Source organism: Stegastes partitus, unplaced genomic scaffold, assembly GCF_000690725.1.
Source record: "Stegastes partitus isolate 25-593 unplaced genomic scaffold, Stegastes_partitus-1.0.2 Scaffold1359, whole genome shotgun sequence".
In the NCBI taxonomy this organism is placed as follows: Eukaryota; Metazoa; Chordata; class Actinopteri; family Pomacentridae; genus Stegastes; species Stegastes partitus.
Genome location: NW_007579090.1, coordinates 107874 through 128066, shown reverse-complemented (window position 1 = coordinate 128066; position 20193 = coordinate 107874). Strand labels below are relative to the sequence as shown.

Genomic DNA, 20193 nt, shown 5'->3' with positions numbered 1-20193 from the left:
TCTCTGAACTATCCAAACCTTCTGAGAACCTGAAGATCCCAGAATTTTTGCATAAATACCCAAATGCCTCTACCTTCCTTGACACAGCGGCAGACTTTATACCTGAGGTCGAGGACCAGACTGGCCACCACCCCCGGCTGGGTGGACTTTCCCTCTGGGATGTCATAGAGGAACAGTTTACAGTCAGACACCACAGCAAATGCTCGCTGCCAGCCCTTCTTCACCCCGCTGGGCTTTGGGATCTAACAGAGAGCAAACAAGACATGAGTTTGTTGCTGTGGAACTACTATAAAACTACTGCGTCACTAGTGCCTCAGCATTCTGCCAGCGATCTTACCCTGACGTAGCCCTTGTAAGCAGTCCCGATACCTCTCTGGACGTCGATGCCCTGTGGCCTCTTGGCCTGTTCTGCTGGGATTGGGCAGACCAGGGGGGCGTGGTCTTTACAGGAAACGTGACAGATGAAGGAGCACACTGAAGACGGACACAAAGAGAGTTAGACTAAGAAACGCTTTACACGTGACTCAACTGTAACTGGAGTATTAAAAATCAATGAGCATCCATTTGGGGCTGTTCAACCACTGCTACGGTTTTATTTAGTAAAACTTTACAAAGTTTGTGGACCCCTTCCTCTGCTGTTCTATTGTTTCTTTTGTCACATCAAACCTGAAATTTACCTTCACAGGCGTATCCTTGCCGGATGAGCCCCACCATCAGAGAAGTGCAGTGTGTGCACTGAGTTGGACTGGAGAACGTCTTAATGCTCAGCTGGTGAGCTTTGGGCTGAAATCACACAACACATGAATGGAACTTTATCTAACGGAGTTTCTGCAGTAGATAGATGCTTTATCAGTGTTCACCACCTTACATTTTAGCATGTATAAAATCTTTCAACAGCAACGCCTATTAAAATGTAACACTAGTCGCTGTCATAGCAATAAGTGAACCAGTAGGAACAATAAGACTGACACTTGCGTATATGTACTTGAAAATGTCAGCATGTATATAATGTTTATGTTTTTGCTCCATTATTCATAATTAGAGCAGAAAAGCAGCAGCAGCAACAGCATTAAAAGTTCCACAAAAATAGACCGAGCAGCCTCAAGCAGCTCGATTCACTACTAGCTTACAGATATTCAACATCCGCCTGCACTCACACGCCGACACATGTCACGAACATTTCTACAGCAGCCAAAAGGAATATTCAGACCTTCGCAAAGACCTTAAAACATTCCAAGGCTTTCTTGAGGGTACGGTTGTATTGAAAATTTTTCAATAAATGCAGAGACCCTGATGAATGAAAACACTGAACACTGAGAGGAGAAGATTCAGAGACGTAAAACTCCACTCATGGCAGCTACGTAACATAATAAATGTCTGAATCAGGTAATTTCTCATCTCCCCTCAGGTGACATCACACCTGGGAAAATGGTGGCTTACCTTTGGTGTGGTGAACGCTGAACTCTGGTAGGTGGGGGATGGGCTAGCTGGGACTGACGCTGCTTTAACTTCCTGTGGACACAAACAGGACCGGTTCAGTCAAGTAACATACAACCTGTAACATACATGAGCAAAAACAGACAACCTGTGACCGACCTCGTGTTCTGAGGTGGTGGAGGGCGAGGGGGGCGTGGTCTCTGATTTCAGGGGGGTGGAGTCTATGTCTGTGGTCTGCAGGTAAGAGAAAAAACATTTAAAGCAACATTGACGTCAAATCCATGGCAGAGAAACCTCACAGATGTTTGAACCAATAAGATCAGATTGGATCAAGCTGGAATTTGATTTCAGATTTCATCCAGTTTCACGTGACAACTACAACAGTTTGTTTTCACATACTATGAAAAGTGTGTGACATCTTGAACATGGAATGACAAGTATTAAGCACACATTAATGGTTTAGCCCATGTGGCTCCTCATAAACGTATGACATGTCCTGGTTAGTACTAATACAGGACTAATGTAGTACTATTGTAGTAATTCTACATGTTGAGACAGCTGACTGAAAAATCTGGTTTGATGTTCACAAATGTACATCTATGACAGAAGGGACTGCAGCTAGAGGAGCCCATGTGTGGATCGATTCTAGTGGTTTGGGTAGTGTTCAATTATATGGGCAGAGTCCAACCATGTGGGTGGTTGCTAACAAACTTTTTACGCTACTTCATTAGTACGAAACTAGCAGCTACAACAGTGGTTAGATTGGCGGCTAGCTGCCATTTTAGCGTAAAAGAACAGGTACGCTGAGGACTGTAACTTGGTGGGTGAAACTTACTTCTTCCCAGATTGCAAGCAGCGAAGAGGCGGAACAAACTGACGCCTCAATATTACAAAGAGAAACAAGCAACAACAACTTCAGACACTCAACGCTACACCTGAGTGACATCATCAGCATGTGACCTGCTTTGTTTGGATTCCTAACTGTGATTGGTCTGAATGGGGAGAAGGAAAGGTGACTCACTCTGAAGGTGAGGTCCGGAGCAAGAGGAGATGTGTTGAAATACTCAAAGATGGGGTCCTGGAAGTCTGGAAGCTTAAATCCTGCAAAGAGACACACTAAAGGTTACATACATGCTGGTGATTAGGCTCATGGCACTTGTGTCTGGAATGACCAAAAGAAACCTCAAAACCCTTTTAGATGCCATGACTGATTTACACGATCAGTGCAATCCCTGACAGACAACCACAGGACAGCTAAATTCCCCTTCAAACTCTGGATCACTCTGACTTACCACTCAGAGTCATTCGAATTTGGTGCAACTCAAACACTAACTTCAGCCAAAAGAACAACAAGAACCCCTTCAAGAACTACTGGGATACTTAAAAAACATCAAATTCCCCTCAAGTCATGGCTAGGACCCCCACGCCTGCCATCAAGAGTTCTGCCACTCTTTAAGGACCCACGGAATACTCACAACAATTATTTGCAATTCTTATACATGAATTCTAACAATTCTTAACGACTATCAGGCCCCTACAGTACCCCTATAATACTCCATAATCTTATCAATCTTAAAGACCCCTCAAGTCCTGTTTACTGCAATCTTCTTTGGACAGTTCAAATGTCCTAAAGATCCCTGGAACACCCTCCAGAACCACTCGACTGCCCTTTAAGTCCATTGCAAAATCTGGTTCCCTTTGAATACCCCAAGTGATTATCTTCAAAAACCCCAGTGATGTCTCTAGGATCTCTGGAACTACCGTAGAACAACCTACAGAAGTCCTAAATGTCTCTCAAAGACCTAAACGTGACTCCTGCTAAAATACCTGACCGGTATCATTGCACTCGATAAACGCCAACAAGTAACTTAAACCTACATCAACGGATTGCTTTTCTTCCTTCTAATAGAACCGTCTGAATGAAGGTCTGAAGGCGTTCACAGATCTTCTCTTTAGAATCAGCCAAAAACAAAAGGACTAAGCTCACAATTGTGTGGCATTGCCTCAAGACCGCAACGACGCATGAAACTGTTCTCAAGCTTGAAGCCTCTACATAATTGTGTGGATTTGTTTTTTTGGAACCATCTGGACCAAACACGTTTGTAAAAACCCTGCAGTGATGAGACCAAGCCTGTAGGAAGAGCTTGTATGAAGTAGGAGGAGTTAACAGGTTGCCTCACCTTTGTCGGAACGCGAACGGCTCTCCTCCATCTCCTTTTTCAGATTCTCCATCTGCTCTCCCATGTCCCTGCCCCTCTCCTCTGACTCCTTCAGCTTACTGCAGACAGATGGACAAAGACAGGTGAGACAAAGGAACAGACAGGTAAGGACAGGTGAGGAGACAGTCTGCCTCTGTGTGACTTCTGACCTCTCCAGGTTGATGTTGGCAGCCTTGACTTTGCGCAGCTCCTCCTGAACCAACTGTTTGGCTCTGATCTCAGCATCCAGAGCTGACTGGAGCTCCAGACGAGCAGACATGTCTACCTTCTGACTGCGACGCACCTTCCACAGGGGGTCCTACAGGGGTAGGAGGAGAGAAGTGAGTGATGGACAACCTCACGCAGTTCCTTCTTCAATGCAGCCCTCTACATCAATGCCCTTCCACCACCATGTGTCCCCTGACAGACAGTAGCAGATGTAGCATAAAGCCAATTGCAGCAGCCCGTGAGCATAAAATCGCATGATGTGATTTCTTGTTAGATAATTTCATTGGTGTTGCTGCTGGTTGACATAATTACACGACAGATTATGACACCAGCACTTCCTGGCTTCTGGAAAACCTGATATCAGTGCACTGCTCAGCGAAGACCCTATGAGAAACCCTGGGTGCTTTCAAGGACCCTTTGAAATCCCTCAAGGATTACCAGGTACACCTGTAACCTAAAGAACCCCTAAATACATTCTTCAAATCCCAAGAGTGACATCAAGGCTATTGGGATCTTTCAAGAATCCTGGAACACACTTAAAGGCCACTGGAATGAAAAACCTTTGATCTCAAGGATCATGAGTACACCTTAAAAGACTACTGGATCTCATTTAGGTAGGAATGTCCAAATCAATTTTTTAACACTATAGTGACCAGAGGAGGTGGGCACTTCTGTGTGGGTAAGCAGAGGACATTGAGAGTTCAGCTCATAAAGGGGCGCTGTAAGAGACTTGAAACATCAGGCCAGCCACAGGGATGTCACACCTTAATAGCACATCTTATTGAGAGTTTTGCAGATGTGACTTACATACTAAGATGATAACAGGCGTGACAAGAAAAATTGGGCATGGATTTGTTAAATATCAGTTTCAAAAAAGTTTATTTATCAGCCCCAGTCCTAACATTAGGATGAGGTTTGGGACATCCATGCTTCACAGTCACATGATCAGTCTACAAGAATATGTCCTCTTAGACCTTTGGATCACTGATGTATCATTCAAATTCTTATTGAAGCAAGAAATAAACTAGCTTCTGCCTAAAGAACCACAAGAACTCCCTTCAGGGAAAATTGGAACTCTCTAAATGCTTCTCTAAATGATCACTGGGCGCCCTTAAAGTCTCTTAAAAATATGGCACCCCTAAATGACCCCAGTACCTCTCAAGCACATTTAGAACTACAATAAGGGAATTCACTGCTCTGACGCCTTGACTCCAATCAAGACTGCTGCAGTTCACAAACGGACACCTAGAAGTCCCTCAACAATTTTTTAAATACCCAACTGTGCTTCAAAAATGATGAAAACCCCTTCAAGGAACCCTGGACATATCCTGCTTTACTTCACAATCTTCACTACCTTAAGGTCCCTCGTGATTCTTTTAAAACCCCATGATTACAAGAAGCACTGCAGTCCTTTAAGGATTATCCATTTTAACATCTAGCTCTTTTTAAACACCTGTTTGATTACCTTCAAGGACTGCAACCCTTTGAGGACCACTGAAATGCTCTCTGAAGCCTGTGGATCTCCCTTAAAATCATCCGAAAGGAGTCCTGAGACTTGACCCTGAGACCGCTTTTAAAGACAATTTCCAAATTTCCTTGATTCGTACCTTATAACCCACTATGCAAACATTACATTTTTCAGTGACATTGTGAAATAACTGAAGAACCCTTAAAATCATGTGAACCCCCTTGATTTCCAATTGAAGACAGTCAAGAAGCAGAAGCCATTCACAATGATCCTTAGTGGATTTTACCAAGAATGACAGACATGCAAGCCAACAGCCATGCAAGTTTTTTAAACCAAGCGAGAGAGTGAGTCCTGATTGGCTGGAAGTGGTGACCAACACACTCACCCTCCTGTCTCCACCAATAGGAGGCCAGGGCTTCTTAGGAGGCGTGGCCACTCCTGACTCAGGCTGAGACGGCAAGTTAAAAGAACAATCACCACACAGATACTACTGACAAGTACAGACAGAACTACAGAAAGGACACATAGAAGTACAAAGTATTGACATAAAAAAGTACTAAAAGTGTAGATGGAACTACATATAGCACAGATACAACTATAGACACAACTACAGAAAGCACACACAGAAGTACAAAGTACTGGGAGTAAACACATTGTACTAAAAGTGTAGATGAAAAGAGCACAGATACAAATACAGACAGAACTTGAGACTGAAGTACAGAAGAAGAAACAGAGGTACAGACAGAAGTACAGTCAGTGTCTGAAATTAACTTTCTGACTGACCTGCCAAAGTGGAGTGTTATACAAAACAATCCACTGGCCTCACCACTTCTCACAGGCCAGAATAATAAATTGCCTTTTTGTGTCAAACTAAAAACCTGAATGCACATGGTGTCACAGAAAATTTAGAAAGAAAGGAGGAAACAACTGAAACTCCTCTGAAAGGTTCTGAGGCACAGAACACAGAATTAAATGTCAAAGAGTTTCACTTCTTATTTTCTATTAGCAACATATCGTCACAATCTTACCCTTTGTGACCAGTGACATTTGCATCTGTTGCAGCAATACTCCACACACAGCACTCACAAAGGCCAACATCAGCTTGTTTAGGCTAATACAGTAAAAACTGATAACCTCTTCTCGTTATGTTTTATAAACGACATTATGATATATTTTTGCCACCTTCTGTATTGAATTGTTAAGACACGCTACATTCAGCTGTTAAAACTGGTCTTTTCCAAACAAGTCAACATAGTCCGACCTCCTACATGACCTGACCTTAGATGTAGCAGTTTTATAAATTAAAGCTCATAGCATAAGCTGGGTGCTGCTTGTTATGTTTTTGGAGGACAGAAGCACTGTACCTGCATGTGACACTAGAACATGGTAGAGACTCTGAGCATAGTTTATTTATTACATAACTATTTTTGATACCAACATCTGTATATCGGTGTGGTGGACACCCTTTTGAGATTTACTCGCAGAAAAGAAAATATATCCATATGTGGCACTTGGCAGGTGTTACTTTCAGACCCTGCAGACAGTACAGACACAAATACATACGGACGTACAAACAGTACAGGCAGAGCTACAATATAAGTGTGTTAGTTCATTGTTGTCTGCTTAAACCTGTTATGTTTGAAATATTTAGAAAAATTGTCTAAGTAGGTGGTTGTTTTATTGGCAACACACCGAAGCAGGCAGAACATTACAAACTGTAAAATGTCACACAGTGGGAGGGGCTAATGTTTACCTCACCTCAGGAGGGACATGAGTTAACGATCGAACCAGGTTAGAGAACACCTGGGAGTTGCTCACCTGGTTTTGAAATCAAAAACCATGTGACATGTGGGTCCTGGGACTTCTGTCATACAGCACACTAAAGACTTTCTTCAGGACTCTCCAGGATCTGAGCTTCTGCGTGTGTTTAGGAGCACTAAGATCTGTGGTATTTATACTGAGCCCTGACCTGGTTTTGTACTGGTTCTGTGTGTGTCTGTGTGTATTTGGTGTGTGGTGTACCAGAGGTCTGGTTCCCAGGCTGGAGCTTCGCAGAGTTTCCAGCTCCTCCGTCATCTTAGTGGCCAGAGCCTGCAGGTAGCCTCGAGCGTCCTTCTCGTCGCTGACCCTGAACACAGCAGGCACAGCAGCGTTAAACGCATAGCAGCTCGAGGTGGCCGAGCACTGAGCCACTGGTCTGATGGGTGACTCACCACTGGATGATCTCTGCGATCTGAGCCTCCCAGTGAGCCACGCTCTCCTTCTTAGACGACAGATCCTGGAGGTCGTCCTCCAGCTGCCGATTCTGAGCTGTCAGGTTGTCCACAAACGTGCACAACTGGAGAGGACAGGGACAACCAGAACAAGACAGTATTACACAGTAGTAAGAGTACTGTAGCAGTACTACAAATGACAGATGCACTAACAGTACTACAGCAGTAGTATTACTGCAGTATTTAGTCACCCTGTCTGTCTCTGCTGTCAGTTTGCGGTTTTCTTCTGTCAGCAGGTTTTTCTCTCTTTCATGTTTCTCCTTCAGAGCAGCAACAGATTCATCCATCTCTGTCTGCCTGCATGGGGGCACACAAACACCTGGTTCAGGACTCTCCTGTGCCTGTATGTAAAACTGGTTAAAGACTGACCTTTGCCTGCTTGTAAACCTGGTTCAGAACTCACCTGTCCTTCTTGGCCTTGTCCAGCTTGTCTCGGAGCTGCAGCAGCTCCTTGTTGGCAGCGAGCTGCGCCCCCTCGGACTCCTGCAGGTCTTTGCGGAGGTTCTTCATCTCAGAGGAGTGGGCTGAGTCCCTCCTCAGCAGCTCCTCCTCGTAGAACAGGACCTTTTTATCAAGTTCTGCCTTCACACGGGACAGCTCCTGCTGAGACTCTGCCCCTCCTGCTGCCGCTCCTCGGCCCTGCTGAGACTGGGACCAGAACCACAACTATGATGACCTTCTTCTCACTGGATGCTGCTGAGCCTCTCAGAGAATTTCCCTGCAACAGAACCTCAGAGCTCTTTTATAAAAAATAAAAAAAACTCAGAAAAATTCATTGTTCTGAACCTGAGTGCAAACATTGCCACTGATTCTACAGCCCCATCAAGGTATTATTATTTATTGTTTTTATTTTTATTTATTTAATTGTTTTATTTTTTATTCTTTTATTTTTTACATTCAGCCTTAAAAAAGCCATTTTCAACTGGCCATTCAATAAATAGGTTGCACAAGTAAAATCTTCAGTCAAATGTCATTTGTTTACGTCGCTATGGCTCCCAGAGAGCCTGCTGCCCCCGCTGCTGGAAAACATCCTGGAGGAAACACTGCATCTGGTACAGTCCGGTTCAATTAGTGTTAGTTTTGGTTCAGTCTGGTACAGTTTTGGTTTAGTTTGGTTCTCATGAATTACGTGAACATATGAGGGGCACACAGCACAACGTCTAAAGTCACATTCATTTATTCATCCTTCCGTTGATTTATCGAGTTCAGTGCAGGAGGAGAGTGTGAGTCTGTGCGACCTCTGACCTTTAGGCTCTGCAGCTCCGTCTCCAGCTGTTTGGAGTAAACCTCGCTGTGCTCCCTCAGCTTCCTCTCCTTCGACGCCTCTGCCTTTGCCTCGTCCAGCTGAGCCTCCAGCTGATAGACACACATACAAATCTCTTATTGTGAAGAGCACTTTGACAGACTGCTTCTTTTAACCTTGAGACAGACCAGCAGCAGAGCTGGTTTACATGGTGTTTTGTCTTTTTTATGATTCACTAGAAGCTCAGTTAATAAAATACTGAAGCGAGCATTTGCCTTTTCCAATGCAACAAGCAGGAAATAGCAGACATTTTTTTCATGCTGACATAAACTGCACGATATCGTGGTGCAGTTGTTACCACTAGCACTCTAAGTCTGAACTAACAAAGTTATTGTGTTTGTCATCTATAAAAGAAGCATAAAAAACGTTAAAAATTAATAACTAGTTAAAGAATAGTTGTCTGGTCTTCACATAAAAGTGTCTTGAATGAGGAGATTAAGTTGTTCTGCTGATCTGATGGAGTCTACTGCCCTCTGGTGGTCATTAGAAGAACATTCAGCAGATAAATGCTGTTTCCCATTATAGGACGACAGTAATTTGACTAATACTAATTCTCCTCAAGATCTCATTAAACAGCAAACTAAAGCTCTCTGCTGATGAAGACTGTGACGCATGGATGAAAGCTCTTTCTTCTACATGTACTCCTCTGCAATTAGTTCACACAGCTCAAATGGCTCATGCAACTAAAAACTCCAAAAATAAGTCATTGGATGCTGCTGAGTTCTCATTATGTTTGTTTCCTTTCTAATAATTTATATTCCAGCATATTCAGTGAGGCTCACTTACTAGCTCTTTCTATCTTGCTGTCAGTTTTGTGCTAGGGTTTTCTTTTTGCACAGAAACAAAATATTCTTATTTAACAGAATGGTTTAATGAACAAACTCAAATGTTCTTGGAAAGCAAATTGAAGAGGCCTGTGATGTTTGTCTAAGAGCCCTGAAAACAGCCTTGAGTTGAAATTGTGCTGAAGACTGTATGAAGTCTAAAGGAGACTTAATAGAAAAGATAATTGTACATGGGTACAAGTATTATCTAGCACTACTGCTGCTGTGTTTACTATTACTACAACTGTTAGTACAGCTGCGTAACGCTGTTAGAAATGTGAGAATCACCTCCTTGCGGGTCTTCTCAGTCTTGCGGATCTCCTGCCTCATGGCATCCATCTTCTGCAGGAGCGTGTCCATCTCCTCCTCTTTGTCTCGGAGCTGACGTGACAGACGTTGCTTGGAGGAGCGGAGTTCGGCCATCCTCTCCGACAGCTCAGAGAACTCCTGCAGGGCCAGCTTCCTCTGAGAGTGCGCCTCCTTCAGCTCCTTCGTCTGACTCCTCAGACGCTCCAGAGAGTCCGCCAGCTGCTGCTCAGGGGAGGAGGAGGGTTGTCAGTGTGTGTGATCAGTTAACATAGAGTGGGCACAAAGAGTGTGCTGTAATCTCAATAAACTAAATTTACTGTACTGTTTCTAGCAGAGAACTTTTTTTTTTTTTTTTTTTTATAACAAAAATGTGTGTAACTGTTTAATTTGCCATCAATTTAACAGTTAATGAGCAGAGCAGTGTTGTTAAAAAATAACAAAAAGAACCAATAAGAGCGCTGTTAAAGTATAAGATCGTTCAGCAGCAATAGTAAAGGTAGTAATACCGTTAAAATCTTAATGATACCCATCTGTAGCCTTCACACTGACTTAAATAAATTATGCAAACATGGGTAAATGATTTAAGGTAACCAGTAGCCAGCTGATTGTTTAGCAATAAGTGTGTTTATAAATCCAAACTGTAATTGGTCAGATCATCATCTGGATTGTTTTAAAAGTTTCAAAGCACTCAGAACAGGGCAGATTTATTGAGATGGGTGTTGCAGGAAAACTATGTTGCTTCATTTTTTCTCTTTCTTTAACTACATGCTAGTGTTAACAGGGGTGGGAGACGTTCTCCAAACATTTCTTAAACTAAAACTACTGATAAATACAGTAAAAAAATAAAAAAAAAAAAACTCAAGAGAAAAAGAAAAGAGAGAAAACAAAGCAATGTTAATGCTGCTCGTAATTTGTTTCATTTTTACCAGATTGATAAGCAATACTAATAAGTACATTCGTACCACTGAAATCTTTCCGTTACTCATTCCTGGTACTGTATATAGTGTTTGTCAGTGTTTGTACTGTGTAGTGGTGTGCACTTGGACTTAACGATTCGGGGAAAACATCTAACTGAGATATTTCTGACAGACATTGTGATTTTGTCTGTTTAACATAATTTTTTTTTTTTTTAAAGGTGGCTCTTCAGTTCAGTATTTACTGTGTAAAAGATTTAAAACATGTCACAGGGTATTACTGCATCAAATCCTGACTGTCACACCAGTATGGCATTAATGTGTAAACTCACTGACATGACAGTTTAAAACCCCGGCTCATATGTGCTGCATAACATATAATCTAAACTGCAGCATTTGAATTTTTCTGATCATATTGAAATCGATTTACTGCTCAGTTCAAGTGTGCAGTGTTATTATTTACCTTGTGGACATCATCCTTCTCCTGCCTCAGGGTCTTCACCTGCTTCTCCAGAGTCTTCAGTTTGGAGGCGGAGCTCTCGTAGTCCTGTCTCAGTGTGACCGCCTCCTCCAGCTGATGCTCCAGCCTGTCAGAGTCTATCACATCACAGGGGCGGGTTTTACAAATGTGAAACAGGCTCACGTCGATGGTGACCAACAGGACATGTGATGTAGGCGCAACATGCTAACCATGCTAAGATGCTAAGCGGAAGGATCGCCGCTTTCTGCCGGCATCACCATGAGGTCATCAGTTAAATGGTTTTGTGGTTCACTGTCCGTACAATGTGCTACACTTAAAAAACACTAAAAACTATGAGTGCTGATGGCTCTCATACCGCTACTGATGCTAAACCACCAACTACAGCCTAATACAGCCATTTCTGCAAGTATTGTCGCTGGTACTAAATCTGGTAGTACTATTACAGTTATGTTACTATCACTGCAGCTACTGACAGTGGTTGTTTTACTTGTACAGCTGCTGCTAACGTAATGAACATTACAGGGGCATTACCGCTAATCAAGACTGCTACCACTTTTACAAGTGCAACTACTATTATTACCAGTACTTCGTTCTGCTACTGTTACTAAAACTACTACTGCTGCTGCTTCTTCTTCTGCTACTAGTGCTGACGGTAGTAAAACTGCAACTGCTACTGTTAATGTTTCTACTGAAACAGGTACTAGAAATACAATATCTAGAAAACTGTGCTTAAAAACAACTGTGATTCGGGCTGTTACAGTTAGAGTAACTCCTCCTCCCCTTCTGACCTGCCAGTTTCTTCTTGAGCCGCTCAATCTCCTCGTTTAGCTTCTTGATCTCTTTGTCTCGAGTCAGAGTTCCTCCTCGAGCCGGAGCCTGCAGAGCCTGAGTTGATTCTGCAGTCACAGACACATACTGATGTCAAGAGTACTGCAGGAGTACCACATTTCCTGCAGTGAACACTGAAATTACATTTGAAACTAATTGTTGGGTTCAAACAAAGCATTTAACAGAGCAAGTCTTTCTCACCCTGCAGTTTGCGGTTCAGTTCTTGTTTCTCCTGCTCCAGTCGGCGGATCCTCCTCTCGAACGCCTCCACGTCCTGCCCTCCATCACCTCCTCCTTCTCCGTCCACCTCCTGCCGGACTCCCAGCCCTGCTCGGCTGACAGAGTTGCAGTCAGAGAAGCAGCTGTCGGTGGTGAAGGTGAAGCCGACAAAGGGGAGGTGCTGACCAGTGAACCCAGTGTGAGACACTGGAGGTCCGATGTCCTGCAGGAAAGACACTGTCAGACTGGAGGACCAGCAGGAACCATCTTTAATCTGTTAGTGCGCTCATACTTTAGGCACATGGGAGGTCATCAGGTCATTAAAGTCTAAAAGGTCGGGACAAAGTGAAGCCTGAAAGATTGGATTAAGGGACGGAGACTGACTGACTCTAAAGACTACTGAGACATGACACTGACAGGTTAGGAATAGGGACACTAGTACATGTGGATTTATAATGGCATTGTGTTATGTTTTCTCTTCCTGGTTTGCTCCTCACTGGGTTCTTTAGGACATCATCGTCCACATCAAAGTTGGAGGTGTCGGTGGGTGATGACACATCTGGGATGTAGGGGGCCTCTGCAGACCGGATGTTTTCCCAGTCGATCCCACTAAAGAACGGGTGGCTCTTGAAGTCTGAGATCCCGTTCAAACCGAGCCGACGTTCCCTCGAGCAAAGCAAGCGCTGGATCAGATCCTTGGCATCTTCGGACACATCAGTCACATGGGAGGGGAACTGGAAACGGTCCTGGAAAACACCAGAAAATAAACACTGTGAGGCTTTTAGACAGGGGAGAGAGGGAGGATGGATGGAGATACAGAAAGAGAGAAAGTGAAAGAGAGAGGGAGAGAGAGAGACTGGCAGAGCGATAATAAGACTGAAATGGAGAGCAGGACGAGGCGTCTGTCCACTGAGGGACATGTTCAGATTTAGAAAAGAAGAAGTAGGACAAGAGTCTGGAGACAAACACATAACCTGGAAACAGCAGCAGAGGACAAGCTGAACATGAACCAACACTTCAGGAAGCGTGGGATTAATCTGAATATTCCTACAGGTCTGCATGATTACTCTCTAACAGCTCTACCTGATCATTCTAAAAGCTCTACCTGATTACTTATATAGACAAAAAATCCTCCAGAGAGCAAACAGGGAACAGAACTGTGTGCTCTTGTTGTGTTTCTAACCTCATGGTTCATGATCTTGCCATAGGTTTCCACCAGTGACTCGGCATAAAACGGTGTTTCTCCGTACAGCATCTCGTACATACAGACTCCCAGAGACCACCAGTCGCACTCCGGTCCGTAGCGGCCCATCCCATCCTCCATGGCCTGCAGGATCTCTGGGGAGATGTAGTCTGGAGTACCCACTGCCACTGAAGACTGCACCTGCATCGACAGCACAGGAGGAGTTCTTAAACTTGTCACTGAAGAGATCAGTCAACTACGGTTGACTGAGAAAACTCAGCCCAGACAACTGAAACTAGCTGGCATTAAAGCTACATTGGCTAAGTCTAAAGTGAACTTAACTGAAACTTCCATACACAAACTTATCTCAATATCGAAACCCATTTAACTCTAAAACTCAAGCCAGTTCACACTAAACTGAACCCTGTTAATCACTTCACTGTTAAACCCAGTGAAATGCAAAACTAAATCTGAAACTCAACTTTGAATTAAACCTGGTTTACTTAAAAAAAAACAAAAAAACAATGACCTCAAGTTAACATCAGACAGTATAACTTAAAACCAGTGTTTTGGGTGAGAGAGTGTTACCGTGCCATCTTCCATCATACGGAGACAGGACCCAAAATCTGCGAGGCGAATGTGACCATTGACATCCAGCAGGACATTGTCTGGTTTAATGTCTCTGAAAAAACCAAAACATTAACCCCCCTTTAAAACATTCAAACCATAAACATACTGTAAACTGCTGATGAAGAATATTAGCACACATTGACGGTTTTCATCACAATGAGCCTGTAGATAGCAGCTGATATGACAATCTGCTCTCAAGGTCCACTGATTTACCTGCTCTAAAGCTTTTTACTGTATCCCATGATCTGCTTCAGCAAGACTTTTCAAGACTCTAACATGTCGGCTTGAAGGTGGAGATCAATGGCTAATTCTTAACTAAGAAACAGCTGCAGGATCAAAGTGATGCAGCAGAAATGTCCACAACAAGCCAGTTAGTGAACACTGAGAGAACATACTTCACATGATTTACTAAAGTTGAGAGTAGCTGAGAGTTTGAACAGCCGCAGTCAGCTCCAGTTTAAAGATTAACTGGCTTCAGGAAGGAAGGTGGAGGCTGAGCAGGATGTAACTACATTTCCCAGAGGACACTGCTGCCAGGAAAAACACACTTCCTGTCTCTGTCTCTTACACAGTGCGACAGTGATTTATGCAAAAACAGTCATGTGACTGGCAGAACTTTTTACACCAGCTTCTGTGTTTGTAGTTTCGACGTGCTGCTTTACTGCTGTTACCATGGCAATCAGATGAGCCACGTCACTGTGGATTAGACGCCATGCCTAGCCAAGGTTACTATGGTAGCCAGAGGTCACGCCCAGCAGGGGTTGCAATGATAACCAGAGGCAACGCCCAGCTGAGTTTACATTGCTGCATTGTGTGAGCATCTGTTCACACCAGTATAACCAGTATAAGCAGTACCTGTGGATGTAGTGCTGCTGGTGGATGGAGTGGATGGCCAGCACCATCTCAGCGACGTAGAACTTGGCCATATCTTCAGGAAGGCGGTCCTCAAACTTACTGAGCAGAGTCAGCAGGTCCCCGCCCACGTAGTAATCCATCACCAGGTACTGCAGTACAAGTACACACAAGTACATACGTTACTATCAATGCTATGACAGTGGGCCTGCTGTGGCAGCTCTAGTAGCACTAACCAGGTAGTTGTCGTCCTGGAAGGCATAGTGCAACGTTGTGATCCACTGACTGTCTCCTTTCACCAGGACGTCACGTTCTTCACGGAAGCATGCCGTCTGCACAGAAGAACAACAACATGCTAACATCACAGCAACTTGTCACACACAGCCTGGCGAAGATGATGAAGACGAAGCCCACCTCAGCTCTCTTTAGCATCTCCCACTTATTGAGGATCTTCATGGCGTAAACTCTCTCTGTGTGTTTCATCTTCACCACGGCAACCTGAGCGAGAGAGGGGTGACAAATATTAAAAATGAGACCGACAGGGATGAGACACATCAATACTGTACGGCTTCAAAAGAATCTTTACATGCAGAATTCTGCAGATAGATTTTACACAGAAATAGAAAAACACCAAGAAACGCATGTAGAGCAGAACTATGCAGGTAGTCACTGAAAAGTGAGATTCAAAAGAGACCACTCACATTTTTTAATCATCTATGTCCCTCATATACGCTGGTGCTGAGACCATCTGTCTCCTCTCAGACATACTCTGAGCAGTCTCACGACAACATTGCTTTCTAAACACTGATCAGAAGAAACTAAACTATAATGCAAAGTAAAGAAACCCATTTGAAACACTGGATGAAGCAGCTAAAAGTAGAGTCGAACAATTTAAGGTGCTTAAAAGAAATCAGAAATGAGCAGAGCACCTCTCTGCTGCCGGAGTTAGAAAGCAGAGACAGAATCTGACCAAGTACAGACTCGGTGACCACCAGTCAAACAAGGAAGACACAAAAAAAATCCTGTCAACCCAAAAGAAAACTACATATGTGATCACTGTTGGACAGGCGAGGCTGAGACAGAAACACACCTCCTCCTAGAAAGTTAAACATTCAATGAAATAAGGAACGATTATTTTAAGTCCAAGTCTGTTGTTTTGGATTTCAAAGAGATTAACGATCATTTTGATATAAAACCATTAGGACTGAAGTCTGCTGCAAAGAGATTAATAAAGTTCCAGGTTCTTTGCTGTGGAAGACTGCAGATGTTTGCTGTTTGATTCTTAAATAATGATAATTTATCATTCATGCAACCTGATGTTTTATCTGTTCTTCAAAATCCTAATGTAACAGCATCAATTCAGCAATGAACATCAGTGGGTAAAAATAGTTTTATCAGCATAAAGAAAAGCATCTAATGCGTTTTATTTATTTTAAAAATGAATCAATTATTGATGTTCATGTGGACGACGACTGGTGAAAAGTAATTTTTTTAACATTTGTGCTGCATGAACAGTTCCGCCTCAAGCCGTTCCCCATGTTTACATTTCTAGTTTTTTCCCCCTTCGTGAAATGCAGCGCTCACTCGTCGTGTCAGGACACATTGAGAAATGTAGAGAAAATATGACTGACTTTTGCATGTAATGACTTATACCTGGATGTGTTGGTGTATAAAACTATTCAACAGAACACCAGCACCGTACATTTTGATCAACATGGTTAGCGCTATTGATAATGTAGGAAGCAGCTGACAGGTGTACATAATCATTTGCATAAATATGCCAAAGCATTTGCGATTTGTTCAAAGGAATGAGATATCGCTGTCTGTTCTTTCTTTGATAATGTTTTTAATGCTGTAAAGCACTTTGAGCTGCTATATGTATGAAAAGTGCTATATAAATAAAGTCTGATTTGATTCGTCGTGTTGATGATGTGAAGGTTAAATGTCAGTTCTGATCTGTGAAAATGTGCCAAAATTACTGAGAAAAACTTCTACCAGGCTGTAAACATGTTTATTTCTGCTCTAAAGTTGAGCATTTTAACATGGGGGTCTAAGGGGATTAGTCGCACTCACCAGATGTAGGATTCGGGTATAAGCCTGCCATTTCCGGCATGCATTTCATGCAGCCTTCACCTCCCCTTCCGCTATCCCCTTCTGCTCCGTTTTCAAAATCCCTTTAGCCACGGGAAACAACAACAACCTCCAAGCAGCAACTTTGATGCTGAAAATGGCAAATCTTCCTGAAACTTTGGACCGTGCAGTCACGCAGGTCTGTTTGTTTTTTTTGGTGAATGTTCCACTGCAACAATCTCGATTCATTTCGTCACTATTTTGCTTGAGCAGTGTTGCTGCGTCCTGAGTCTTAGCACCGTCCAAGAAAACAGTGATTGGTATGAAGAAAATCAAACAAGCCAGAGCATTTCTTTCCCCCTCAAACAAAATGATACTGGATGCAGACCATTCACAGTATGTGGAGATAGATCTGCAAGATAACGGGAACTAACTCAAGTAGACATTTAAGAAATAGCAGCTTTTGGCTCTTCTGTGTTGTTTATATTATTCAGCCCCGGAGTTTGCCACTTGTTTCCTTCTTGATTTCAGACTCTTATCTGGTTTATGGTAAAGTCATAATCAGGGTCCATGGACCTGATATTTAGTATTTTGCATTTAATTTTGAAACTGATTCCTGATAACAACACAATAATTTGGTTAATTTAATTTGGTCGCCATCACTGTCCTGCCCACAGCATCATCTGTCTGGTTACACATCAGGAGTAATAGTTGAGCAACACTGAAGGATAAATATGACAGGTTCTTTAATTTACTTGAACATATGTTTAACAAAAGAGAAAAAGACATTTCAGCAAAGTTTTGTGTTGTTCTGGTTTTCTAAAATTTGACACCAAGGTTTTCATTTTCACTGCAAACGTTTATCGGTTCAAAATATTGTTCAGGACTGACGGAGGGTCTAGTTTATGACTTGTCTGTGCGACCTGCCGACTGCAGGATTCTAGTCTACAATGTGGTCTTCATTAAGTGTCAGTTCAGACTGTGTCAATAACAAAAACAACAACACTGTCCATTTAGTTTCAGGTCAGCTTGACTCACACAGGTGTATCCCCTCTGCAGAGTTACCACACTGGTCTCCATGGTGACCAGGTGAGACATGTTACAGATATGTAAGCTGGTATGTGTCAAGAAAACCACCAGCTGAGCTGGTCTGAGCATCCCAGCACAGCCACGCCACAAATACCTGTCTGATCACCACTCCACCCATATGGCTCAGTACCACACCTGGACTGGACCTGGACTCGAATGTAATGAGAGCTGCCTGAGCTGGTCCCTGTGTTTACAGTGTTTCTGTGTGTTTGTGAGGACCAGGCTGAGTCTGACAGTGAGGCCGGTCCTCATAAATACAGCAACACAAACCTGTGTGTGTTTATATCCTGAGGCAGTGGGCAGGTGTGGCTGCGACACACCTTTCCTCTGGTATGTGGACAATGCACACACAGACACACAATAACACACACCCTCTCTGCTGTAAGAAACCCAGCTGGTGAAGAGGAGAGCCTCGTACATGATGTTCAAACCTTCTAAACTACATTACCCACAAGCCCCTGTGATGAGGGAACTTAGGAAGAAGGCATGTGTAGCAGTAAAGTCTATGTCAGGGGTGTCGACATCCGGTCCTCGAGGGCCGCAATCCTGCATGTTTTAGATGTTTCCCTCTTCCAACACACCTGATTCAAATGATCAGGATCGTTATCAGACTTCTGCAGAGCTTGATGATGAGCTGATCATNTGTTGGAAGAGGGAAACATCTAAAACATGCAGGATTGCGGCCCTCGAGGACCGCAGTTCGACACCCCTGGTCTATGTCCTTCTGAGTGAGGATGGATTGTATTCAGAGGAAAGAGAGGATGTTCCGTCTGGACCTCATGTCTTCGCAGAGAAATACAGAACAAACACCGCAGCAGCAAAATACTGGCGGTCATTTAAAACCATTTCTGCATTTTATTTTCTGTCTCAAACCACCAGCTGTGTTGGATTTTTAGCATTCAATAAAGTTTGTAGTTTAAAAAAAAATAAAAAATTGAACAGCTCCAACCGTTGACTTCCAGATGCGTTTTTTTATCTCCACAGCAGTGACATCACATCAGCTCACCTCTCACTTATTCTGGATATTTATTTGATCTTCCATCTCCTGCTACTCAAATCGTTTTGAGTCCTTCGTGTGACGTAGTGTTTCTTTGATGAAGCTCTGAGTCGTTTTCTTGCTGCTCAAACCAAACCTCCTTTTCTCCCAAGTAAAACGCCGCATCAGTGCATTCTGACTTTTTAAGGTTAAGTCTGATTCGTTTACAATTAAAGTTCCACAATAATTTAATACGGAATAAAAAAAGCTTAAATATGTGAAGAATCAACAGCGGAATTTCAGAAACACTGATGAATCTCAGACAAGTTTAATGTGTGGACTTGAACTGCAGCCGTTATCAGACTGACTGAAGGTGAACTGCAGCGGCTGAGTTAATGACTAACAACAGCTAACAGACACACACTGACACACTGAGCAGCCACATTTACATCTACATGTAGGAATAATCTCAAGCAAACCTCCAGATATCAGACAGAGAAACAGCTTTTTTTTTTTTTTACAGTTTTCCCAGTTTTCCTATTTTTAATTATTATCATTTTCTTTCTGTGTTTCACCTCTCCAGTGAAGTTGCAGCTTCGGTGAACATTGAACTTGCATAAAAACAAACTTTTCTGCCCCAGAGAAGGAGAAACTGCCTGAGATAAGGGAGATTTCATTAGATGTCTGGTGTTTGGACCAGAGAAAGTTGAGAATGTGCACAAAAGCGGGTGGAAATGTCGCCAGAGTTCAAGCCATTAATACAATTTGTTTTCGAAATGATGGAACACTAGCGGCTGTTCTGAAAAAATAAAATAAACAACAGTCTGTGGCTGCACTTCACTCTTTTCAATAACCGACAATCTTGTTAATTTTTTGTCCGTATTTTCTGTAAAAGTTTACTAGAACTCGAC

General features: G+C 43.0%; 1 protein-coding gene across 2 annotated transcripts in view; it reads right to left on the bottom strand.

The window, feature by feature from the left end:
• The window catches only part of cdc42bpb (CDC42 binding protein kinase beta (DMPK-like)), a 35197-nt gene that overhangs the window by 7009 nt on the left and 7995 nt on the right, over nt 1-20193 (bottom strand). The window contains exons 3-26 of one of the 2 annotated variants that reach the window (XM_008298913.1): nt 15562-15645; nt 15384-15479; nt 15151-15299; nt 14254-14347; nt 13666-13866; nt 12980-13228; nt 12465-12705; nt 12224-12331; nt 11418-11551; nt 10020-10262; nt 8850-8960; nt 8008-8252; nt 7796-7901; nt 7545-7669; nt 7354-7459; nt 5717-5779; nt 3806-3954; nt 3618-3715; nt 2459-2538; nt 1597-1671; nt 1441-1512; nt 678-783; nt 338-474; nt 103-242 (exon numbers count right to left, since the gene is read on the bottom strand). In XM_008298913.1, coding sequence (XP_008297135.1) covers nt 103-242; nt 338-474; nt 678-783; nt 1441-1512; nt 1597-1671; nt 2459-2538; nt 3618-3715; nt 3806-3954; nt 5717-5779; nt 7354-7459; nt 7545-7669; nt 7796-7901; nt 8008-8252; nt 8850-8960; nt 10020-10262; nt 11418-11551; nt 12224-12331; nt 12465-12705; nt 12980-13228; nt 13666-13866; nt 14254-14347; nt 15151-15299; nt 15384-15479; nt 15562-15645 — 3212 coding nt within the window. The remainder of the gene's footprint in view (nt 1-102; nt 243-337; nt 475-677; nt 784-1440; nt 1513-1596; nt 1672-2458; nt 2539-3617; nt 3716-3805; nt 3955-5716; nt 5780-7353; nt 7460-7544; nt 7670-7795; nt 7902-8007; nt 8253-8849; nt 8961-10019; nt 10263-11417; nt 11552-12223; nt 12332-12464; nt 12706-12979; nt 13229-13665; nt 13867-14253; nt 14348-15150; nt 15300-15383; nt 15480-15561; nt 15646-20193) is intronic. The other variant, XM_008298914.1, reaches the window with a different exon arrangement.